General features: G+C 44.4%; 8 protein-coding genes across 8 annotated transcripts; 4 read left to right on the top strand and 4 right to left on the bottom strand.

The window, feature by feature from the left end:
• Window positions 1-5,692: 5,692 nt before the first annotated feature.
• On the top strand, window positions 5,693-6,661 carry L203_105817 (uncharacterized protein; the record flags this gene model as incomplete). Its single annotated transcript, XM_066215180.1, has 8 exons — window positions 5,693-5,706; window positions 5,759-5,920; window positions 5,982-6,046; window positions 6,118-6,152; window positions 6,210-6,226; window positions 6,283-6,302; window positions 6,545-6,561; window positions 6,623-6,661. 8 exons carry the CDS (start codon window positions 5,693-5,695, stop codon window positions 6,659-6,661), a joined length of 369 nt encoding a protein of 122 aa, XP_066071277.1.
• Window positions 6,662-7,137: 476 nt separating this feature from the next.
• On the bottom strand, window positions 7,138-7,686 carry L203_105818 (uncharacterized protein; the record flags this gene model as incomplete). The annotated part of the gene is made up of 1 exon (XM_066215181.1): window positions 7,138-7,686. One exon carries the CDS (start codon window positions 7,684-7,686, stop codon window positions 7,138-7,140), a length of 549 nt encoding a protein of 182 aa, XP_066071278.1.
• A 1,356-nt stretch (window positions 7,687-9,042) lies between these two features.
• On the bottom strand, window positions 9,043-9,708 carry L203_105819 (uncharacterized protein; the record flags this gene model as incomplete). The annotated part of the gene is made up of 1 exon (XM_066215182.1): window positions 9,043-9,708. One exon carries the CDS (start codon window positions 9,706-9,708, stop codon window positions 9,043-9,045), a length of 666 nt encoding a protein of 221 aa, XP_066071279.1.
• A 1,071-nt stretch (window positions 9,709-10,779) lies between these two features.
• L203_105820 (uncharacterized protein) lies at window positions 10,780-13,290 on the bottom strand (the record flags this gene model as incomplete). Its single annotated transcript, XM_066215183.1, has 5 exons — window positions 10,780-11,846; window positions 11,891-12,173; window positions 12,220-12,570; window positions 12,624-12,774; window positions 12,821-13,290. The coding sequence occupies 5 exons, from the start codon at window positions 13,288-13,290 to the stop codon at window positions 10,780-10,782; spliced, it is 2,322 nt and encodes a 773-aa protein (XP_066071280.1).
• A 193-nt stretch (window positions 13,291-13,483) lies between these two features.
• On the top strand, window positions 13,484-16,130 carry L203_105821 (methionine-tRNA ligase; the record flags this gene model as incomplete). Its single annotated transcript, XM_066215184.1, has 10 exons — window positions 13,484-13,554; window positions 13,598-13,647; window positions 13,707-13,743; window positions 13,794-13,857; window positions 13,905-14,216; window positions 14,266-14,631; window positions 14,683-14,794; window positions 14,847-14,933; window positions 14,987-15,201; window positions 15,252-16,130. The coding sequence occupies 10 exons, from the start codon at window positions 13,484-13,486 to the stop codon at window positions 16,128-16,130; spliced, it is 2,193 nt and encodes a 730-aa protein (XP_066071281.1).
• Window positions 16,131-16,633: 503 nt separating this feature from the next.
• Window positions 16,634-20,115, top strand: L203_105822 (uncharacterized protein; the record flags this gene model as incomplete). Its single annotated transcript, XM_066215185.1, has 9 exons — window positions 16,634-16,675; window positions 16,727-16,900; window positions 16,955-16,976; window positions 17,028-17,204; window positions 17,263-17,385; window positions 17,468-18,889; window positions 18,938-19,416; window positions 19,472-20,041; window positions 20,101-20,115. 9 exons carry the CDS (start codon window positions 16,634-16,636, stop codon window positions 20,113-20,115), a joined length of 3,024 nt encoding a protein of 1,007 aa, XP_066071282.1.
• A 1,391-nt stretch (window positions 20,116-21,506) lies between these two features.
• Window positions 21,507-21,789, top strand: L203_105823 (uncharacterized protein; the record flags this gene model as incomplete). The annotated part of the gene is made up of 2 exons (XM_066215186.1): window positions 21,507-21,513; window positions 21,566-21,789. The coding sequence occupies 2 exons, from the start codon at window positions 21,507-21,509 to the stop codon at window positions 21,787-21,789; spliced, it is 231 nt and encodes a 76-aa protein (XP_066071283.1).
• A 1,411-nt stretch (window positions 21,790-23,200) lies between these two features.
• On the bottom strand, window positions 23,201-24,400 carry L203_105824 (uncharacterized protein; the record flags this gene model as incomplete). Its single annotated transcript, XM_066215187.1, has 12 exons — window positions 23,201-23,233; window positions 23,283-23,353; window positions 23,408-23,602; window positions 23,653-23,684; window positions 23,734-23,788; window positions 23,841-23,899; window positions 23,955-23,971; window positions 24,027-24,047; window positions 24,105-24,135; window positions 24,191-24,269; window positions 24,322-24,334; window positions 24,395-24,400. 12 exons carry the CDS (start codon window positions 24,398-24,400, stop codon window positions 23,201-23,203), a joined length of 612 nt encoding a protein of 203 aa, XP_066071284.1.
• Window positions 24,401-24,636: the final 236 nt, after the last annotated feature.

Genomic DNA, 24,636 nt, shown 5'->3' on the forward strand with positions numbered 1-24,636 from the left:
AGGTTTCATCTGATACTCGAAATCTCCCGCTGGCGCGCCTGTTCTCTTCGTCAAGAAGATAGACGGCTCTCGCCGTCTTACCGTATCCAGATGATATCCTCCTCTTCTCCGAATCCGAAGAATCCCATCGACAACATGTGTCCAATTAGTCCTGTCGAGACTTTGTCACTATCACTTATTTGCCAAACTGGAAAGATGTGAATGCCATACCACCTCAGTAGAGTATCTTGGCTATCCAATATCTCCCTCCGGGTTGAGAATGGCCCATTCCAGCCAACCGTCGAGTTTTTCTCGGATTCGTCAACTTTTATCGCAGAGTTATCAGTAGCTTCTTGCACACCGCAGAACCTTTGACTTGCTTGACTTGAAAGACCAACCCTATGTGTTTGATAAGCCTCAGCAGGACGCCATTGACTCTTTGAAAAACTCCATTGCCTCAGTCCCTTCGTCACGGTTACAGTGGAACGGTAATCCCTACGGAGATGGAGAAAAGTCCGACGGTGGAAGTTGTGTATATAGTGATCTTTCATTTGTATCTTTGTTCCTTCTTTTATATTTCTATCAATGCAAGTCAAGCGTACTAGCGCTAGGCCTGTTATAGATACATAATATTATTTACCCCAGAACTCTGGTTAAGAACCTAGAATCCGGCCTCTTCAAAATCTTGGAATACCTTCTCCCGCCTGCACCAAAGAAAACACGGAACAGGCCGTGACAGTCATTTTCAACCAGAGGACCTAATTATTGTCGAGACCGATGCGTCGGACGACGCTATAGGTGCAGTGATCTCTCAACGTGACTCCGCCGGGTTAACCAGACCCATCGCTTTCGCCTCCAGGCGATTATCACCCGCAGAGCTGAACTATCCTGTACATGGTAAGGAGTTTTTGGCGATCTTTTGGGCTTTCAAGGTCTGGAGACACTTCTTGGAAGGAGCCAAGGAACCAGTGTTGGTGTTGACAGACCATGACAGTTTGCAACACTTTTTGATCATGAAACAACTCACTCGTCGACAGGCCAGATGGGCAGAGTGTGTGGGTGAATTCCACCTACACATACAATACCGCCGAGGAAAATCGGCGACAAAACCGGACGCATTATCACGCCGCCAGATTATAAGCCCGCAGACCATAACTCCACTTCACTATCTGCGCGCTCTGATAGATATCAACCGCGTCCGACTGTTTGCGATAACCACTTTGAGAATTCCCACATGGGTCAATGACATCCTTAACGCATATCCTTCCGATCCGGAACTTCCCAAACTAGAAGCCAAAGCCTGCGAGAGCCACTCCGAACTCACCATTGATGAGCAAGGATTGCTGCGATATCAAAGTAGCTTGTATGTCCCTCCTGACCTCAGGATAACCATCCTCCGAGATTGTCACAACTCTGCGACCTCAGGACACCCAGGTAGGATGCGTACTCTCGCAAAGCTTCAACGGCACTATTGGTGGCCAAAATGAGGAAAGATGCGTTCCGGTACGTGGATTCGTGCTCGGAGTGTCAAAGAACCAAGATTCCTAGAAGGAGACCGTTGGGATCCCTTAAACCCCTCCCAGTTCCGGAACGTCCTTGGCAGCACGTTACTGCTGACTTCATCACAGGTTTGCTGCCTTCACAGGGATTCGACTCTATCCTCGTCATCGTCGACAGATTCATAAAGATGGCCGTGTTCATTCCAAAAACCTCACGAATCATTTCTGCCGACATTTCAAATCTTTTCTTCCAATTCGTATATTGTCGATATGGCCTTCCAGAGACCTTGACGACCGACCGTGGAAAAGAATTTGACGCGAGTTTCTGGCAGACATTAGCTCAGATTATAGGAATCGATCATCGCATGTCAACCACTTATCATCCTCAAACGGATGGTCAAACGGAAATCGTCAACCAATGGCTTGAACAATACCTGAGACTGTACGTCGACACAGCTCAATCCAACTGGACCTCACTGTTGGCTCATTGTAATACTCTGGGTATTTCAGGGGATATAGCCAACAAATAATGATGCAATTCCGCTTGCATCATTGTGACCTTTTGGTCCGGTGCGTATTATTTAATTGTTGGTATTTAATCATGACACTCTATCCCCTTCTAGTTTTCTCCAATAGCCAGATTCTGACAGTATACATCACTGCTTGGTGTCCTCGCTGTCGCTATCGATAACTTCTCCATTTCTTTTCCACCTAGCCCGATGTCCGAACAAGACCAAAACATGGAGACCACTTCAGTTCCTGTGTAATATTCGGGCACTATGGTGACCCAGAGAAGAGGAGAGGATGATAGAAGACAGGAGGAAAGGTGTCTCTGACTTGTCAATATTGATAGGGAGGAAATAGATAGATGATGGTATGATCTTGATTTAGAGAATTACTTATGATACATCTCTAAGGAGAAAGACTATGGAAGTATTCTAATATATATATTAACTGTACAGCGAACTAAGTGTCACGGCCTGCCCGTAGATGTTGTTTCGGGCGGGTTGAAGAAGAAAGGCTCTTGGTATTAGATTACAGGTGTATGTCCCAGGCCACTGGTAGTCGCTTTAGCACTCTAAGTGTCTTCATATAGTATAAACATACCTGGTAGTCTCTTTAGCACTCTAAGTGTCAAGAAAGGCCAACACGAGAGAAGGTCGGAGAGAGGAGAATAGAAGAGTGTCTCTGACAACACTATTGATAAAAGGATAGAAAGGTATGAATGATAATAGAAGATGAAGTGTATGATTGGATAGAGTTATTAGGCTTGAGACTTGTGATACACCTCTGTCACGGCCTGCACACAATTGTCTTCGGCGCAGTTTGGAGGGCTTGTCTCGTTTAGGTCCTAGGTTCTAGGTTCTAGGTGCTGGGTTCTAGGTTCTGGGTTCTAGGTTCTGGGTTATTGCTAGGTTTAGTGCTGATGCAAGATTTATATCTAATAACAGGCCTAGAGGTAGTACCCCTGGACATGTATTGATAGAAATGTAAGAAAGAACGAAGATACAAAGTAAATTAACTATATACACCACTCTCCACCGTCGGACATCCCTCCATCTCCGTAGGGGTACAGTGGAAGTGTAACATCGGGCTTGGATGAAAAATCGGCCATTGGAACAATGAAGTTTGGTGGTGGAAATGTTATGATTTGGGGGTGTATGACGTGGTACGGAGTGGGCTATGCAGCCAAGATTGAAGGAAAGATGGGTGCCGACCTCTATTGCTCAATATTGGAAGACGAACTGCAACAAACCATTGAATATTATGCCCTCAACCGCTCAAAGATCATTTTCCAACAAGACAACGATCCCAAACATACGAGCAAATAAGCTAGCGAGTGGTTTCAAAATTGCCACATGAGTACTTTATGGTGGCCCGCTCAGTCTTCTGACCTCAACTCCATCGAGCATCTATGGGATTACCTCAAAAAAGAACTCAGAAGAGAGGAAAATGAGCCCCAAGGCATGTTAGAACTTTGGGAGAGGATTGAAAAGGTTTGGGATGAGATACCGGTCTCATTCTGCGGAAGTCTGATAGAGAGTATGCCACGAAGGGTACAGGCAGTTCTTCGTGCCAAGGGAGGCTATACAAAGTATTAAAAACATAAATTTATGTTTTCAAAAAAAAAAGCATCAACATGTTTCAATGTGGCATCTGTCTTCCAAGCCGCGTAGCTCAGCGATAGATACAGCCAACGACATCATTGAAGCTGTGTTGTAGAGCTAAGAAGTATTAGTACCTTGCATCGATATTCGATAGCTACCGCTGCAATCGTTCGGAAGTTATTAGCGATCCAAAACAAAACAAAAAAACATTGAAACATTTTGATGCCCACTGTATATCTCCCCTTAGAGCTTTAACTGGTTATGAACCATCCCTTCCACTCTTCGACCTAGACGCCCCGAGACTCCGTCGTGAGTCTCTGTCGTGAGTCTCCGGCAGCAATCGATTGAGCTCGAGAAATCAAAGAACTACACAAATACCTGCAGACGCGACTTTCTCAGCAACAGGTCAACTGGCAAAAACATGATAGCCGGAAACGTTCACCCGTTCCGTTCAAGGTAGGTGACGTCGTATTGTCAAGTACCAAAAACCTTCGTACGGTCCGTCCGTCGAAGAAGTTGGAAAACCGTTGGATTGGCCCCTTCGAGATCCTCAAACAGATCAACGAAAACGCCTTCCGACTCAAACTTCCGCGACAAATGCGTATACACCCTGTGCTTCCAGCAACACCCTTCCGTCGCTACGTCGAGAGAGAAAACGGAGACACTTCTGCGAATGCACACATTCCAGCGAACATAACAAACCCGGTGAGTACAGTTCCATCAGAGAATGATAATCTTCCTGTGATAACTGTTCCTAGGTTACCCGAGATTGAGGTAGTGATCGACGAGAGATCATCCACCGAAAACACCAAAGAATTCTTAATCAAGTGGCTTCGTAAACCGCCAACAGATAATTCATGGATTTCCCTCCAGCAAGCTCAGTGAGATGACCGTTGGGAAGAGCTGCTACGAGACTTCCAAGCGAGCAAAAAGACAACTCCATCAAACCGACAAAAGACTCCCAGAGGATGGAAAGGCTGGGTACTGGAACTCATTGATAAACTTCAACCCAAAGAGACCACTACCACTGGACCCACCTCACATTACGGACGACCACTGCGAGCATCGCGAAGATTGCTTGAAACGGGTTAAGCATTCATTTCATGCGACTTTATTGTAGAACAGTGACTATTGCCCCTAGGAAAATAGAATAAAAGAGAAAAGAAAAAGAAATCTTTGTCACCGAAATTATACCACACGATTTAATCCCGTTCCGTTCTTATGTAACCTTTATCGACAGTCATGCCACTTATCTTTTTCATTTCAGACATTTCTTCAATCTCATCTTTAATCAATACTTGAAACGACTTCTGCGAAGTCGCCTTAGGAGGGGGAGAATGTCAGGATGATGTACAGGGTTGGGATAAAGAGCACAGGATAGGGTGTATGCAGAGATGGTATAGTGGGTTGAACTGAACGTGGCTTCTGGACGTGGAGCGTCAAAGATATAAGGAAGGGACTGTGGTTGATAGCTCCCAGCGGATGAATCTGATCTCTGTCTTCACCTATCCCAGATACATACTCCTACATAACCCACTCACCCAAGCACTCCCAGACCAACCCCAAGAATAACCGAACTCCTGACAGATCCCTTCCCTACATCTTGTTTGCTCCACGTCCTTCAGCCAGGTTCCAACTCAACCCACTATACTCATTCCTCCGCATACACTGTATCCTGTGCTCTTCTATCCCAACCCTGTACATCATCCTGACACTTGGTGGTTCTATGACTTGACCCGAGTCTATGCCTTGTTGTCAAAGACTCTCTTGCAGTTTCCGCAAGGTGTGGCCGAGCTCATTCATGACTTGCTCACGACGACGCCACGGGTCGACTGGAAACAACCCTACTACCCTCCATACCTACATAACACAGCTGCAACCTTTGCAGGTGTGCATCCACAACTCCCACATCCCACTCTCTACCAGAATGGTGGCAAGACGATCCAACTGAAAGACACAGAGACAGCTGATTCTATTCATTCTTTACATATCTACGACCTAAATGGCATCCCTCTACCGTCCATTTCACTATGCCGCTCTCTCTCTACGCTCAGCATCCTTCCAACTTTTTTCGTCAAGCGCCATGTGTGAACGCATAATTTGGCTATGCAGCTCAAGCAGTAAGCGGCGAGTTTCATTCTTCAACAATTCCCTTGATGGGTCAGAACATAGCACATCAAGATGCTCCTCCCAAGGTACAAGAAACTCTGCCCCCGGACAACCATTGTTCCCGGTCACCATGCTTAGAAACTCCTCTCCCGCTGTCAAGTATGGTTTGTCATGTGGGAACTGCAGCTCTACTTTGCGATCAACAGGGAGGATAACGGACACAAGGTAATTGTGGGCATCAGGATTATTCCTATAAGTCAAAACAGTTTTGTTATTCTCGTCATAGGCCCCTGATTCAAGATTTGAGTAGGCAGTCCAATTACCTCGGCTACCTTCAGGAATTGAAGCCTGGTGGGTTCGCGACTGTCCCATTTCGAATGGCTCGTCGTGGGATATAAGGTGACTAGGGTTATTGAGGGAAGGAATCAAGAAGCCCCCTCGGCCCGAGTCCACTTTGGTGGGTTCGGAATCAGCTACTAGTTCATCAACCATCGCATTTGAACGTTCATCCCAGTCATTGTTGCCTAACAAGTTGGATTGGCCGCCTTCAGACATGTCAAATAGATGTAGGTGGTGTTGTTATTCAGGTGGAAAGAGGTAGTTTCTGGTGAGTGCTATATATGTATCTCTCCTATCACGACATAAAACACAAAACATTTCATTTCACTCTCCACCGCTTGCAATTTCCTTTCAGTTGTAGAAAAGAAACCAAGCACATGGGCGGAGTGTGTTCTTGCGGATCGTCTTAGCGGGTCTGTCGTTGAACCTCTCCCTTTTCATTCGTACGGTTGTACGCACCCACTAACACCGCCAGAATGGTAGACTGATTCATATGCCGCTGCTTTGTAGATACAAAGGAATGGCTGGTGGGTGCTTGCATTCTATCAAGCGTCAGGCGTTTGGTCATCGTTAGGACCCTACTGTCAGAACGTTGGAATGACTGCATGGAATAGAGGCAAACCATAGGAATGCAACGTAGATTGCATTAGGGTGGCCTCACGATCCTGTACCGGTGGCCTAAGAGGACGGTGGTGATGGGCTTACAGATAGGACTGCAAGGGGTGGTGGGTATCCGTGTGAGAGTCGGACGGTTGTAGCCAAGGTAGCTGTATGAATGTAATGGTGAGGCCTATGGGTATAACATATAATAATTGATCCTTAAGAGGATCAAACATCCTACGAGCACTTTTCTATATCTATTTACTGAAACCATAGACAGACAGGAAAAAGTACACAAGGACGACCGTACCCGTGTTGCGACCCTATGCCGTAATGAGTGGTGTTTGGGATGGCATAGGGTCGTAACACCGTTTGGTACAGAGCGTGGATCTGAATGATTCCTAATATCCATGACAGACAGCTGATTCTATTCATCTTTTGCATCTACGACCTGGACGTGATTCATCTCCCGTGCATTCCACTATGCCACACTCACCGACATGCTACCTGGCTTGGCCAACAGACGAGTGAGATGTTCCATACTTCAATCCGCGTTGACTGTCATAGTAGGCACCCAGGACGTCGCGGACCGTCTCCTCTAACCACATCGATGTTTCATCGCCTTCATCCGGCCATTCCTTATCAATATAATCCTTCCAATGGTAGCCACCTTCCGCGGTCACAATGTCTTGAAACTCCTCTTTCGTGAGCTTGAATGTTGCAGATGATGGAAACTGCAGATCTATGCGGTGCCAATCAGGGAGGCGAATGGACATGAAGCATTTGCCGGCTTCTGGGTCTTCCTCACAAGACATAATTTCTCGGACATTATACGCAGTGGCCCTCGATACATGAGCTGGGTGGACAGTCGAATCAACTTGGCTATAGCGAAATGGAGCTCTTCTGGCTGTCTTCAATGGTTGGGTGGATGACCGGTCAACGGGTATAGGACATAAAGACCCGTTAGGTGTAGGAGGGAAGGGGCTTATGCCGGACGTGCCCAGGCTGCCAGAGTCTTGTTCCGGCACTATTGGGCGAGACGGCTCCCACATACTACCCGTCACGCTATTGTCGCGTGGCCAGTGGGATGGGCCGCTTTCAGTCATGTCGGATAGATGTGGGTGGTTTTGTTATTCGAGTGGGAAAAGGTAGTTGCTGGTGAGTACTATATACGTATCTCTCCTATCACGATGTAAAATACAAAACATTCAACTTCACTCTCGACCACTTGTAATCTTCTTTTAGTGGTAGAAAAGAAACCAAGCACATAGGCAGAGTGTGTTCTTGCTGATGGTCTTAGCGAGCTTGACTTTGGATTTCTCCCTTTCATTGGTACTTTTGTACACACCCAGTAACGCTGCCAGAGTGGTGAGCTGACCCATACACTGCTGCTTCGACGAGACAAAGGAATGGCTGGTTGCTGTTTGCATCCTATGAAGAGTCTGGCGTGAAGTTGTTCTTGGGCTTGGTCTGGGAGTGCTTGGGTGAGTGGGTTGTGTAGGAGTATGTATCTCAAATAGATGAAGACAGAGATCAGATTCATCCGCTGGGAGCTATCAACCACAGTCCCTTCCTTATATCTTTGCTCCACGTCTTCAGCCACGTTCCAGTTCAACCCACTCTACCATCTCTCATACACCGTATCCTGTGCTCTTTATCCCAGCCTTGTACATCATCCTGACACTTGGTGGTTCTATGACTTGACCCGAGTCTATGCCTTGTTGTCAAAGACTCTCTTGCAGTTTCCGCAAGGTGTGGCCGAGCTCATTCATGGCTTGCTCACGACGACGCCACAGGTCAACTGGAAACAACACTACTACCCTCCACAGCTGCATAACACAGCTGCAGCCCTTTGCAGGTGTCCATCCATAACTCCCACATCCCACACTCTGCCAGAATGGTGGCACGACGGTCCAACTTGTCGAGAACAATGTGCTGAGGAGACACTATTATACATACCCCGCTCTACACATGTTTTACATCCCTAAAGCTGTACTTTGTTATCATATATATAGACAAGTCCTTGTCTCTGGTTCTCTTTACCGCCTTACATGTACTAAAGAGTAACCAGCTGCACCGGTCCAGTCACAACACAACTGAATGACTGTCACGGCCTGCTCGACGATTGTTGGTGCAGGCTAGGAGAGAGTGTATGCGATTCTGGGTTCTCGGTTCTAGGCTTCGTGTTTATAAGGCTCAATGTATTATATTATCTTCAACAGGCCTAGAGCTTTTACTCCTGGACTTGCATAAGTAATACTATGAAAGAAAAGAGAAAAACAAAGATACAAATGTCAACTATACACAATAGCCTCCACCAGCGGACATCACCGCAAGGATGGCTGCAGTCAAGACTGTAACAAAGACACAGAGACAATTGATTTCATTCATCTTTTAATATCTACGACCTAGACGTGATCCCCCGCACTGGTCCATTCCACTCTGCCGCTCTTCTCCACACTCCCCCACATTTCACCTGGCTTGGCTAAAAGATAAGCGAGGTACTGCTTCTCTCGGTCCGCGTTGACCTGGTCATAGTGGGCGCCCAGTGTGTGGCCAACCATCGCCTTTAACCACGTCGCCATTGGTTTGCTTTTACCAAAACATGTCTGATCAATAGAAGCCTTCCAATGTAAGCCTTTTTCATCGGTCACCCTGTTTCGAAAATCCTCTCTCGTACGTTCGAATGTTGCAGATGGTGAAAACTGCAGCTTTATATGGTCCTGCTCAAGGGGACGAATGGTCATAACGCATATGCCGGCTTTTGGGTCTTCCTCACAAGACATAATTTCTCGGTCATTATACGTAAGGGCCCCCGATACATGAACTCGGTCGACAGTCGGAGTAACTTCGCTATGATCCGATGGAGCTGTTTGGGTTATGGCCGGTGGTGTGAGTTCCGTGTCCACGGCTAAAGGATAAGAATCCCGTTCGCTATATATAGGAGGGAAGGGGCTATTGCTGAACTTGCCCAGGTTGAAAGGTCCTTCATGAACTATTCTTTTAGCCATCGCCTCCTGAGGATCAACCGAGCCATTGTTGCTTGGCCAGTGGGATGAGCCGCCTTCAGTCATGTCGAATAGATGCAGGTGGTGTTATTATTCAAATGGGAAAAGGTAGTTGTTGGTGAGTGCTATATATGTATCTCTCCTATCACGACATAAAACATAAAACATTCCATTTCACTCTCCACCGCTTGCAGTCTCCTTTCAATTGTAGAAAAGAAATCAAACACATAGGTGGAGTTTGTTTTTGTGGATAGTCGGAGTGAGTCTGACTTTGAATCTCTCCCTTTCATTCGTACGTTTGTGCACACTCGGCAACACCGTCAGAGTGGTAAGATGATCCATATGCTGCTGCTTTGACGATACAAAGGAATGGCTGGTTGCTGTTTGCATCCTATGAAGAGTCTGGCGTGAAGTTGTTCTTGGGCTTGGTCTGGGGGTGCTTAGGACGAGTGGGTTTTCTGAGTATCTATCTAGCATGGATGAAGACAGCTATCAAGATACATTCCTTCGGGAACTATCAACCACAATCCCTTCCTTATATCTTTGACGCTCTACGTCCAGAAGCCACGTTCCAGTTCAACCCACTATACCATCTCTGCATATACTGTATCCTGTGTTCTTCTATTCCAAACCTTGTACATCATCCTGGCACTTGGATGGAATCTTTTGCAACCTTGAAGGCTTGAAATGTTTCATAATTGAAAAACTCGCGAGAAAAAATGAATATTCCATATCTGGTTATATAACTATATCAAGGTATATGACCGTCAAAATCTTCAGTAGTATAACGGTTAGTATAACCGCTTCTCATGAACAGGCAACTGTCAATGTTTCGCGGTAGACCAGGGTTCAACTCCCTGCTGGAGAAGATTTTTTTTATGCCTCTTCAAAAGTTCTTTCTGTCCATTGACATCCATAATCTTTTTTATCCCATCAAAGGCTATAAAGCCATTGGAACAATATCGGAAATTTTATAATAAAACAGGAGTTGCCGCCTTTTCATTACCAATTATAGCGAGATGAAGGCCTTATATCCTTTTAATAGCAAAGATTATACATGATTGTGACAAGTTCGGAGTAGAATAATCAGACCCAATTGCAGGAATTGATTGACGCCCTGTTCAATGCGGTTAATATCTACATCCCTTTTCTTCCAATGTTTCTTCTCCATCGTCTTCTCTCACCAGCAATGACTTCAGTGCGTGTTATATCCAAAAATGGCACCTCATCCCAACATCTTCCTACCATGCCGTCTTCGGTAACACCTCCTCTACGCCAATCCAACAATCCAGGTAGAGGAAGCTCAATCAACCCGTTCTTAATTATTGCTGTGGCCCGCGAGAGTGATGTAGGCGGAAGGGGGGTTAGAAGATGAAGATCATAACCTGTGGTAGAAGGTGACAAACCACGAATAAAGGCAAGACCAAGACAATCGCAAGCGAGCGGTTTCCGGCCAGGCCGATAGAGTATGTTTTTTCCGTCCTCTTCTTCCTCTGCTATAATTTCTACAAGAGCTACAACAGCCCCATTCAATGCTAGCCCCAAGTCTTCCTCCAAAACACCTTCGCTACCTTCACCAATTAGAAATGCTTTTGACAATGGACCGGTAGGTGACAGGCTGACTTTGTAAGGAGGTATTGTAAGAAGAGGACTAGTCAAATCCCACGAAAGGTTCGAGATGGATGAAGATGGAGGCAGAGTGGAGTGAAAGTATGTTATAATGGAAAGAACACGAAGATCAGCAGGAGTGTAACGGGCTTGTAGAGGTAATGTCGGAGCCTGCTCTAGCTCAAAAACTTTTTTTTCTTTTTCGATACCATCAGTCATTCCTGCAGGATAGGAAGGATCATACGGCAATTGACTATTCTTCCACTGGGGCGAGTTTGACCAGCCTGATCTCTCGTCTCCTTCGGGAGATTCTTGCTTGAAAGCAAACACTCTATTGGGCTCAGCTAAGTTCTCAACAGCACGCAATAAATCTTCGCCCAGACCCTTTATCCATCCTTGTGTATTAATGATCAGTGGAATACGATTAGTGATCTTGGACGAAGATGAAGATGAAGAAAGCGGATACTGAATTTCGTATCTATAATGTTCTAATAGGGATTGAATAGCAGCCATATACTCATCTGGACATGCCATAGGTGTGTATGTGCCAAGATAAAATGCCTTCATAGGCACAGCAGGATGCGTAAATGGCGGGCCTGCTTCTGTCAGAATGGGGACTATTTCAACAGAGAGCACTTGCCGAATAAATGGTTTTCAATGATCCAAAGTCCAGCAATCCCTCCACACGAAAATTCCCCCTGTCCCAAGTCACACTCTAGCCAACAAACTTTCTCATATATTGCCAAAAGTCGATTTAGTAATGCCCTAGCAAAGGTAGATTTGCCGCTTCTTTTGGGGCCTTTTACCAGAGCAATAAACGATTCCTCTGAATCCAACGATGGGGAAGAAGCAGTCGAAAGAGCAGTGGTCCAAGACGGAGCTGGAACATACGGATATACGGGCGTTGGAGATGATTTCACCACCTGTAGCGAGTAAGCAAGCACTAGCATTTGAAGAGTGACGACACACGGGATAAACTCCTTTCAAACCCCATGAGTCTTCCTCTCCTAACCATATGTTGGTAAACCCAGGAATAGCACCAAACCTCATTCCATCCAGTCCACAATGGTTTTCCGTAATCAAAAATAGAATCCTCTTTTCTTTTCGTTGGAAAGAAGGAGGATAATTGATATTGTTTATTGCGATCGAGGGCGGTAAATCGCCTTCAAAATTGCTAGGAGAAATGATAGGTAGAGGGTGAGAGGTAGGAGCAAAAACTGGGTGTGATGGTTGAATGGAAGATGGGGATATTGTGGTATGGTAGAGTGTTAAAGCGCCTTGTAGCGGTGTTATTGTAAATATTCCAGCAACAGCTAAACTCTTTGCAGCAATTTTTGAGCATTACCAGAGATTAGATAAGAAACGTAACAAACCTCGTCTCGACCAAGACTGAATATCACTCCAGGTCCATTACCATATTTGATACCTGTACGGCTCAACTTCTCTTCTGATAGTTTAAAGAAATTTACATTTTCCTGAGGTTGAAAAGTGGATGTAACTTCTATAGAGACAGTTGGTGTCGCGCTAGTCGCCATGAGTAGTCACCCTTGAAACGAAATGATAAACCTACTATTTCGGACTAGCATGGCCAGAATATCCTGCTGAAATTGGAGGCATAGAACACGGTGTTATTCTTTCATCAGCCCGGCCTTCATCTTCGCCATAGTTATCCTCTGCTGTATCCTCGTCACTGTCGCTCATTAAGGCATCCAAGCCAGAAAGGTCGTTCTCAATTGCTGGCTCACTAAGCAAAGTGCGACTAATCTTGTCTTTAATAATAGCTTGAGGCTGTGAGATATTGACCGTAGAGTTTGGAAATTTCGAAAAGTGTCTACTATTTGTCTCTCTGGGCTCTTGATTCTTGGTTCTACGTCGTTTGGGAGAGGGCAAAAGGGCTTCTTGCTCAGAGACGCTGTAATCTTCGCTATTTTGTGTACTTTCTGCTGCAGTTGGCAGCGCCGATTCCTTGAGACAAAGCTGGTTTTTTTCATCGGCTTTTCTTGCTGCAACAGCGGCTCTTCTTGCTGCTAACGCTGACATTTTTGTTCTTATAATTGTAAATTCAAAAATTATGGAAAAGATGGACGTGATCGGTGGAGGTTGAAATTTGGTTCCGTCTGATTACTCAATTTACTTGACTCGCAATTATTGAATTTCGTCTTGCTTTCACAGTTTCCTCCATCACTTTCAGCAAAATTTTGCAAGAAAATAGAATTAGAGGAGGTATAGAATCATGGCGAAACAAAACATTAGAAAGGCCGAAGGTCTTTTTATGCATATACATGACCCAAAGCAAGGCCCAATGTAAGTAAAGCAGACACCGAAATACAAAACTGATGTCAAATAGTCTCCCTAAAGATGGCCAGAGGAACGTCCTTATCACTTCAGCTCTTCCCTGTAAGCCTGAGAAAGAGAAGAAAAGGTGTGAAAGCGGACTGTGCTGACCAAGGAGCCAGACGTCAACAATGTGCCACATCTTGGTAACATCATTGGGTATATAGGACTCTGTTGGTTCTGCATAACGTGGTTGACTGCTCTCCTAGCTCTACTCTTTCTGCTGATGTCTTCGCACGATATAACAGGACGCTGAATATCCCAACCCTCTACGTGAGCCTCCTTTTGCGAAAGGATGAAAAAGACTGATTTGACAACAGATTTGTGGTACTGACGAGTATGGCACTGCCACTGAGGCGAAGGCTTTGGAGGAGGGAATAACTCCATATGAGCTTTGTACTAAGTTTCACAAACTTCATACCGAGATCTACGAATGGTTTCAACTTTCTTTTGACAAATGGGGTCGCACTTCAACTGATGAACACACCCGAATTACCCAGGAAATCTACAAGCGTCTGCATGAAAATGGGCTGTTCAGGCTTGAGACCGCGGATCAAACTTATTGTGAGGATGATAAGCTGTTTTTAGCGGATCGATTCGTTGAAGGTACTTGTCCTCAGTGCGGTTATGATGTTGGTTATATCATTCCAATATGATTATATTTAGCTGACGACTTGGAAGGATGCTCGAGGCGACCAGTGTGATAAATGCTCTCTCACATTTTCTTCCCCAACGCAACTTCTCAATCCCCGATGCAAACGCAATAAGTCTCACAAACTTTCTGTTCGTCCTTCAACCCATGCTTGTGTCCGATTAGATATTCTACAACCTAAACTTGTTGAGTGGATGCAAAAAGCTCGAATTAAGGGGAGATGGGGTACCAATGCCGTCATCACGGAAAAAGGTGAAATTGTCGAGCCTAGAATGCTTGGAGAGGGTTTGAGGCCTAGTGCTGTCACTAGAGATTTGAAGTGGGGTGTCAAAGTCCCGAAGGTTGGAAATGAAGAGGAGGACAAGTTATTGGAGGGCAAGGTGATCTATGTTTGGGTATTTCGTTTTTAAATCAATTTGGTGGTATCTGTTCTAACTGTAGAAAAGTTTGACGCTCCTATAGGATATCCATCAATTACTGCTACTTACACTAACGACTGGGAAAAGTGGTGGAAGAACCCCGATAATGTAGAGCTTTACCAATTTATGGGCAAAGACAGTACGTGGATCATTGCGACCTTTACGCTTTTAATGGAATTGATATGATATAGATATCTACTTTCACACTGTCCTTTTCCCTTCTATGCTTATCGGCACGGGTGAAAATTGGACTATGCTCCACAATGTTTCTGGCACTCGTCCGTATCTGCACATCAATTAACCAAAGCAAGCTCACTAATCTAGTTTCTAGAATATCTTAATTACGAGGATACTAAATTTTCTAAATCCAGAAACATTGGTGTCTTTGGTAACAATGCCCGAGAAACGGGTCAACCTCCCGAAGTTTGGAGATACTACCTTCTTTCCCAACGTCCAGAAAACAATGACTCCAGTTTTTTATGGAGCAAATTTATTGCAGCCAACAACAATGAGCTTTTAGCAAACTTGGGGAACTTTGTGAATCGGGTATGTCATTTCTCATGAATGGAGAGTCATGATACTCAATCAAAGTATAGGTCATCAAATTTGTCAATGCCAAATATGAATCCATTGTGCCTGGACCTGCCAGGTTTGGAGGTGGCGAGCCCAATTTGACATCCTCTACACCTGAAGGGAAAATCGACATCGACTTTGTTACGGACATTAATGCTCGTCTCAAGGAGTACCGCAATCTCATGGACGACACTAAACTTCGAAGCGGTCTTGCCACAGCCATGAATATCTCTGCTCGCGGAAATCAGTATCTTCAAGACAACTCTTTAGACAATGTTCTTCTTGCCAATCAGCCTGAAAGGTGTGCTCAGGTTCTGCTCAACGCTATCAACTTGATCTACATCCTCTCAGCGGTCATTCACCCCTTCATGCCCGGCAGTTCTGATGGCATCCTCCGTCAACTCAACGCTCCCGCTCGTTCTTTACCTTCCAAGTTTTCCATTGATATTCTGCCTGGCCATACACTTGGCAAGCCAGAATATCTTTTCAAAAGAATCGAGAACCCTATAGAACAAGAGAGATCATGGCAGAAGCAGTTTGGTGGTGATGCCGTTGTTGCTTCTAAAGTCAATCCCCCTGGGCCTGGAGGACACGGTGAGGGTGGCAAGGTGCCTAAGGCAAAAGATGTTCCAGACGACAAGGATTCCAAAAAGGCTGCTCATGAAGCCCGCAAAGCTCAGATTGCCGCCGCCAAACGCGCTGCCGCTGCTGAGGCTGAAGCGAAGAAGACTTCTGAGGAGAAATCGCTTGAAGCCAAAGTCGAGGCTCAAGGCAAGAAAATCCAAGCTATCAAGAAGGGTCTTGAGCAAGGCGATGCTGAACAGGAGATGACTATTGCCAAGTCTTTGAAAGAAGAATTGGCCGAGTTACGAAAGAAGTTGAAAGAAGCTAGCATTGCTTAGGGATGTGCTTTCAGTGCGCTTTAGGGTCTGGAACATAGCATGGGGGTAGTTTTCTATCGTATATCTTGGATGGAAAGACAAACTATATATGGTTATTGACCAGCTCTGAAACAGCATATTCGCCATATCGTTCTCAGCGTTGAATTGGATGGATATACCTACCAAGAGTATTGAAAAGAGAAATCATTCGCGAACTGGTACTCCTTTGTAAGGACTCATTGGCTAGAAAAGTTCTATAGAGAATCCTTTGTCAGACTCCCCTGCTTCGATATGTTAAGTCGAAAGAGAAGGAAACAGATGATACAAGCATTTTATCGTCTTTAACCTTATACATACTCTCCATTTTTGCTCTTCATAAATATTCATTTTCCAGCATTACAGAAAGTAAAAAGTCTACTTGTGTGACGCGTTTTAAAACTATTTTTCTTCTCTTCTCTATTCTTTTTCATCTTTTTCATTTTCCTTCAAAAATCAATTGGAGCATAGGGAGAAGTCTGTTTCAAATGGCAACCCGCGTCAGAAGCGTGAGGAATATCCTCATGGAGGTTGGTAGGATTGTCAGGTCCTTACTATGGCTAATCAGCCTTGACGGATAGCTGAGGAAGGTATGTCAACATCCTTACCTTCAGGCAAATGAGTTGGAGCCTTTCAATCTTCCAGAAGAGGAGCAACATAAGCAACTTGTGAACGCTAGCGGGAAGCTGCAATTTTTAAAGCTCTTATTGCCAGAGCTAATTGCGAGAGGACACCGGATATTACTTTTCAGTCAGGTAAGTTGTCGTCTGGGGTATATGGACGGAATCATGGGATTAATTCAGTCCTAGTTCAAGATAGCATTGGATAGAAGTAGGTGATACTCGCTAAACTGCTTGAGCAAAGTGTTTGACTGCATCCCAGTACAAGATTTTCTTTATGGTGAAAACATTAAGCACCTCAGACTAGATGGCGATACTCAGCAAGCTCAACGTCAAAAGTCTATGGATATCTTCAATGCCGAAGGGTCAACTTATCATGTGTTCTTATTAACAACTAGGGCTGGTGGAGTAGGTATTAACCTAGCCACAGCTGACACTAGTAGGTCGAGGGAATATGGGAGTATCTGGTGGAAGAGCAAGTCACTGACATTGACTAGTCATTTTACATGATCCTGATTTCAACCCCCATCAAGATCTTCAAGCAATTGCCAGGGCGCATCGTTATGGACAAAAAAAGAATGTTTTGGTGTTCAAGTTGATGGTTAAAGGTTCTGTCGAAGGTGCGTCTAGGACATGTCTGTCACAAAGCCCGCTTCAGGTTTTTCTTTTTCAATTTATCGGATGCTAATATGGTGATACTAGAGACAATTATCAGCAAAGGGAAGAAGAAGATGGTCCTTGATCACCTTGTTGTTCAGCAGATGGGCAAAGAATCCTCTGAAGACCACGATTTCGAGGATCTTTTCATCAAAGGCGTCGAAGGAATTTACTCTGGACAAGGCGGAATAAACGTACCTGATATTAATTACAACTCCAGGAACGTTGCTGAGCTCATTGACAAGGTCGAAAAGGATGCAGAAGAAGAGGAAGGGAAGATGAAGGAACGAAAAGAAGCAATCGCGCGAGGAGAGCTAGAATTTCATGAGAACAAACAAGCCGCCCAGTTTGGGTTTGCCAAGATATGGGAGGCAGATCAAAATCAGCTTCAAACTTCTCAAATTGAAGAAGAAAAGGATGAAGAGGAAGATGTAGACTGGGACCAACTTATGGCTTCTATCCAAGCCGAGCGAGAAGCCCGCCAATTACGTGATTTGCAAGAGGGTCGCGCCCGGCGGAAAGCTAATCATACGCAAATCAATTATCGATTAGATGACGATGATCCCATCCCTGGAGTGAACATTACGCCCAAGAAGGGCAAAAGCAAACTCAGCAAAAACAAGAGCAAAAACAAAGTCGATAAAGCAAGTTCTGATACAGAATATGTCAATGAGGTTTTGAGTGGAGAAGACGATGATAAGGACGATGCAGGACTTCCGGAAGTGCCAGACGAGGGTTTGTCGGATCTTCTTCCCACCATAATGAACCAAAAGAATGTGCCCTTCATTCCCAAATCATCAAATATCAATGACTCAGCTATGTCTCAAGCCAAGACAGATAGAAATAACTTCTCCCATGGCGGGCTGCTGCTCTTTACTGGACAAAAGAGAGAAGGCGAGCCTTGGGGATCTTCAAACAAAAAAGTGCTCAAAACGGATGTCATAATGAGTGAAACCTCTCAGTCAGATTTTTCCTTGAATTCAAATAATCAAATTTATCAACAGCATTCGCCAGTCACAGAATTTAACCTCAATTCATCTTCGCAATACCATAAACCTCCATCTCATATCATCGCTGCCCAGAACATCCTTCAGTGGCTCTATCTTGTCACGCGAAGATTAAACTCAGCTCTTTTGTTAGCCGTATGGGCTAACATTGGCATACTTGAAGCTCCTATAGATGAACGTATCAACGCTTACATTTCTCTCTCCAAAACCATCGATGCCAAATTAGTCCAATTCGGAGAACAACCTTTCTTCACACTGAAAGAACAAATGGAGTTAGTGGCAATGTTCATAAGAAGTGGGTGGCCGGTCGTTTTAGAAAATCACAATAGAAGGCTGGTTATGCTACAGGAGAAACCTTACGAGAGTGCTGATATTGACGGCCAACGGGCTTCCATGTTTGATCAATCTTCATTGTATCAAAAGACGGGAGTGGTTGACTCTTCAATCGCTTCTGCTAGTGGTGAGCAATCAATTGAAATGTTAAAAGTTGCTCAAGAAATCCAATCAGATTCACGAGCGGCCTTAACTGAACAATTCTCAAAAACAACAACTTCTGCGAGATCATCAGCTCAGACCCCAATAACTACGCCTCAGCTGGTTTCCGCTCAGAAAGCGTTTTTCTCTCTCCCTCAATCAACCCGTGAGTCAATAAACGGACTGAGCTCGACAAGCAGTCCTTTTCCTGCATCTTTACATTCAACCTCAAACAGGCAAATCTCTTCACAAGCTGAGAGTGCTTCTGCTTTTAATCATCCACACTCTGGCTCTACTTTGGTTAATATGGCTGGTTCATCATTATCCACTTCTACAAATCACCAAGCTGAAGGCGAACCCATCATTGCTGATAAGCCGGCAAAGCCCATGCACTGTGATTTCTGTCTATCAACAGGACATGTCTTTGAGTCTTGTCCAAACGTATTGACTAAAAAAACTCTGGAGACGTATGCTTGGAGTGTCATTCGATCAGACATTTCGGATGCCCGGAAGGTGAGTGCATTGTACGATTCAGGCCACATGAACCTTTACTAATCATGTACTACAGCAAGAGAGTTTGAGATTCCTGCAACGCATGCGTGATCTCTTGGTCAGATCAAACAAGCTGGAGGCCTCTTATGTTCTTCCCTCACTTCCTCAAAACCAAATGGCACAAGCTGGTAATACTGCCTTGGGTAATGACGCCACAGTGCCCATGCCCGCCGGGGTGGCAGAAGACTGCTCAAAAGAAGAAGGGGTGATTATGGCGAGTCAAATGGCGCAATCGATAGAAAGAAAGAGCGAAATTGCCAGCGATCGGCCGAAAGACACCATTACCAAAGGATTTGTCCCTAGCATCTTTAAAGGAGATTCAGTGGAAAAAAGATCGTTTCGTGCGGAAGAAGCTATGCCTGTCAACTCAAATACTTGTCCATTCTGTGACACAAGATGTGGACTGTCTGTACGCGAGTGCGTTCAAATTAAAGCGAATAGGAAAGCTTTGAAAAACAAGATCAGAATATTGGATGAGAGAATAAAAGATTTGAAACAAAATGGAAGTCAAGAAGATGGGAGAAAAAAACTAGAACTTGGGATATTGAAAAAAATGCAATTACCCTTATTCGAATGTTACAAGTCGGCAAGTTATTTATTTCTTAATTGCTGCAAAGGATGATGGTCACTGACGATTACATGTAGTGGCCTAGAACATAAATCATTTCACAATAATTTCTGGAGCATCCTGCATTGGATTATTCACAGAAGAATCAATCAGCATCTTATGCAATGTTGTATTAATACGCGCCCATGTTGTATGCATGTAGTTGGACAATGGTTAGGGCTCACCAACTCTTGATGAAGAATCACGCCGTAGGCGTGCAGTCGACATCATTTGTAACGTTGATTAATGAGATGCTTCCTGTATAGGACTGTAGTGAGAGACCACCCCTTCACCATCATTCTCCACTCTTGCTCAACAAGACTTCCACATCTTCATGCTGTTGATCCCAAACCTTTGCTTTTTGGGGTCAATAACCCAACTGTTCCCATACCATTTGCTGCGGTCGACCCAGAGATCAGGCATGGTAGATGCAGAATGGTCTGTCCAAGGCTTGCCGCCTTGACCATCCGGGGACTAACCACTCATGGAACCCACAACAAGATCAACCACAAGGTAAAACTCTTTGCAGCAGTCCGTTGTAATGATCCTTGATTAATAACAGTCCACAAAAGGTTGACTGGCTTTGATCAAATGGAGCTATGTCCATGTCAGATGTAGCCTATGGATGGGTCAACTCCATGACTTCAGAGCCATTCGTATAAGTCGATAGGAAATTTCCTCGGGACCGGAACAAATCCTTATTGAAACGATAAGAAATGATTTGTGATACTCGAGAGTTGATGTCTGTGTTTCCCAGTCAGGACTAGCGATCTAGTGTTATTATACAAAGCTCATACAAGTCCACATGTATTGGTCGTTTCATTGCAAACCAAAAGTATTATATTACTGAGAATAGTACTTTTGACGTTGTTCTTGGTAACCCTAGGTCGCGTAAAATTTATCAAGGCGAGTGGTTGGGTCCCAAAGAAGATTAGATTGGACAAGACCTACACTACGACCAGGATAGAATTGATTCTTCCCTCGTCCATTTAAAATCATTTCTAATGACAGTTTAGGCTACCTATCCTATACCCAAATCCATCTGTCCGCTTTACGGCCATTTTCCAAAAGTCTCATCAACAAGCAACGACATGATCCTTGACCACCACCAATCGCTCAGAGGAAACTTTGTCGTGACCCCAACCTTGCCATACTTGTTGGACGCCGAATGGTTGATGATGGGTCGTACAATCTGAACAGCATTGACGATGCTAAGCCATCTTGCCTACCTCAGAGCCGAATTTTGTTTCTCCAACCACGGCTTGTAAATTTCGCCAGTCTGCCTAGTAATCTGGAATGGCTTTCTGTTTGTCAATCCTGTTGGCTTTTGTTCAGGCGGAAACCTGTTAAATCTGCTAGACCTAGTAGTGACAAGAACTTGCATCATACGTATAGCACGGGAAGATGCGACGTTTCTCTTGGTATTGGAGTCCACTGAAAGGTCATGGCCTGTAAGTACGAACAGAGAGATACCTGATATATCGTCGATGGTAACAGTCGAAGGGTGCTCTCGCTCTTGGACTTGTTGCTCGACGTTGAACTTGCAAAGGACTACCTATTTTGGTTTCTTGATATGCAAGGTTAAGACACTCCAACTGCTTCAAGGGGGCTGGTATTGGATAGAACACCTTGAGGAGTTGCCAGTCTTGGACTTGCCATCGACAGCAGGAGCGTTGGATATATCATGGATGCGTATTTTGGGTGCACCCGTGGAGGTAACGTTGTGAGAAGGAACGACAGTGTCAGGATCATGTACAAGGAAAGGATATAAGAACACAGGATGCTGTGTATGCAGAGGAATGGTATAGTTGGTTGAACTAGAACCTGGCTGAAGGATGCAAAGCAAACAAGATATAAGGAAGGGATTGTGGTTCATAGTTTCCTCAAGGAATGAATCTTGATAGCTGTCTTCATCTATTTCAGATAGATACTCCTAGATACTCCACTCGTCCCAAGGACTCCCAGACCAAGCCCAAGAACAACCTCATTCCTGACAGACAGGTGTTTGCTCTTCAGTACTGATCTCAATGTATCCACCGCCAGAACTTTCCAGTTAGCTTGGATTAAATGGGCTCACCATGGTTGAGGTTGTGGCTCCAAGTGTATCCGTACCCAAGAGGAGATGTTCTGACGGTGTAGTAGTCAAGCTGGGCCATTGAATGATACCAAGAGTGGTAGATGGATTATCCATGCTGGACGTGTAGATGTTCCTGTGAGCCTCTTTGGCTGAAGAATTTGAGTCCATTCTAAAGGTAAACTGTCCCACTGAGTCGTCCAAACTGAATGTCGACTACTTTTGATGAGGAACATTGTTCAAGCTGGGACTTGAAGAGGATGAGCGAAGCATGGCAATAGATAACTTGCAAGGAAAGTGTTGATCGTCAGATCTTTTGAGAATACCGTCTAGAGTTGTTTCCATGAGCACCTTGTGGTATTATTGCTAAAGATATTGGACCTGTCACATATTTGTTATGCTTGTTATTGCGGCCCATGGCTCGAATTGCTGAGCTCAATTTAATAAACTTGACACTTATACCAGGATACTATCCGGGATTTCAGATCAATCCACAACGCATTGGCAAGCTAGTAGGACAACCAGTATGTGAAAGTCTTAAGAGAAATGGATGAGCAGCTGCAGGACCTCAAGAGTTATTAGGAGAAGGGTTTCTCCTAGTCAGCACAATTAGCTCGTACATTTATTGATCCTATTTTGGAGATCATGGTTGGCTTTCTTGGTCCCGACTCGACTTAAAGGCGAGCGACCATCTACGTTACTTTTGTCTTTTCCTTTTGCAACCAAAAAGTTAAAAAGTAAAAGTAAAAAGAAAAGCAAAACGGCAATGAGAGTAATTTGCCGATCTGCGTACAGTTTAATCAAACGACATGAACACATTTATTGATATTGAACTCGTAGTTGCGATTAGCATAACCGTTTTTTTTTACCCAAGATACAAGGGAAATGATGCAAACGATCAAATAGGCGTGTGTTGAGAATAGGACAGTTATGGATAAAAGTATTGTATTGCCATGACTTGCAGTTTAAGAGTATCATCTTTTATTCTGCCAGCACGCCTACATTCATCATGGAACCAAGAAACTATGTCCTTACGGGTCATCGCTCTAATGCCATTCTCAATTTTAGTCGGCTTTCTTATTTGAAAGAGACCTGGTCTACAACAGGTTTAGTAGAGGTCGTCCTCATAACGCACCAAAGACTCACGGCCTTGTTATGCTCATCCGCCAAACGTCCATACTCAACGTTTTGCTGGGAAGCCTGTTTCTTAAGTGTTTCTACACCATGTATTAGTTGACTGCCAATTACACACAGCCAAAGCGATCATTTACCAAAGTCTCTCTCTTGGGATTCCAACTCGGCGATTCTTTTCCTCAATTCTTCATTCTCCCCACTGGTGCCATTGGACTTAGCCATTTTGGCCTGGAGAGAGGTGTAATTCTCCTGGACATGAATAAAGTCAAGAATAATGTAGAACACTCGAGCAAGAAGAAGAGATAGGAACAGTGTAGCACCCGTGAGATACACTAGGAGACCCATTATTAGCCAAAAAATTGCATATCAAGCTGTGACATACAGTTTCTCTGTGCATAGAACCGCCGAGCAGCGCTGTAAAACACATAAGACCGTCAAATGGATCATAATGCCATGAGCTCACTAATTGGTTTCTGTTCTGACATCGGACATATCTTGCTTCATCTTGGCAGTAGCACCTATTCGATAAGTTAGGCTTCGCTAACTTTTGTTCTAGTCCAAGTAACCAACCTTCCTGGGCAATCCGAATCATCCGTTGGAGGGCATCAACAAACAAGACAGCAACAAATCTGAGTATCTCAATTTCAGCTCAGCAAATAGGCCGTCTCATAAAAGTAACCGTACATAAATGTTATCTTTAGCTATAAAAGTCATTCAGGTCAGCTTTCAAGTAGTTATCATAATGTAGCGACATACGCCATATTGAATCTTTGCGACCTATTCAATCATCATCTGTTAGCCATATTGAGCTATACAGCGATCTCGAGGTCTCACAATTGGGTTCTCGCTCAAGAAATGAAACATTCTATCCAAATCAGATTTAGCACGTACTCTATCCAATCCAAGCTCAACAAGCCCACTTTTTACGAATAGCAAACGGCATGGGGCACACTATAGTGCAGAAAAGAGAAAGCTCAGCCATGAGCAGGCCAAAACATACTACACAAGGTCATTTAGTAACACTCGACAGTTATAGTTCAAACCAATGCACTAGAGTAATAAAGCTATAGCGGTAAGAGGACGGATAGAGTCAGCAATTGAGCAGCAAAGTACTCAGCACCCACAGTCATATTTCCAGCCTTGATTGCTTGTCAAAAGTAATAAAGTAAAGACAAAAAGAAAGGTAAGGTTACGTTGTGAAATGCGGATGGCCTTGAGTCAATTACGCCATAGGTCGGGTGCCACATCATCACCAGAAAGCGGATATGTCCGCCTTGCTTCATAATTCCGTTATACAATTCAAACATTTTATCTTTATTGTGACTTTTTTTTCTCATTTTGTATTTCTTATTCTATGGCTATCATC

Source organism: Cryptococcus depauperatus, chromosome 7 (genome assembly GCF_001720195.1).
Source record: "Cryptococcus depauperatus CBS 7841 chromosome 7, complete sequence".
Taxonomy (NCBI): Eukaryota; Fungi; Basidiomycota; class Tremellomycetes; order Tremellales; family Cryptococcaceae; genus Cryptococcus; species Cryptococcus depauperatus.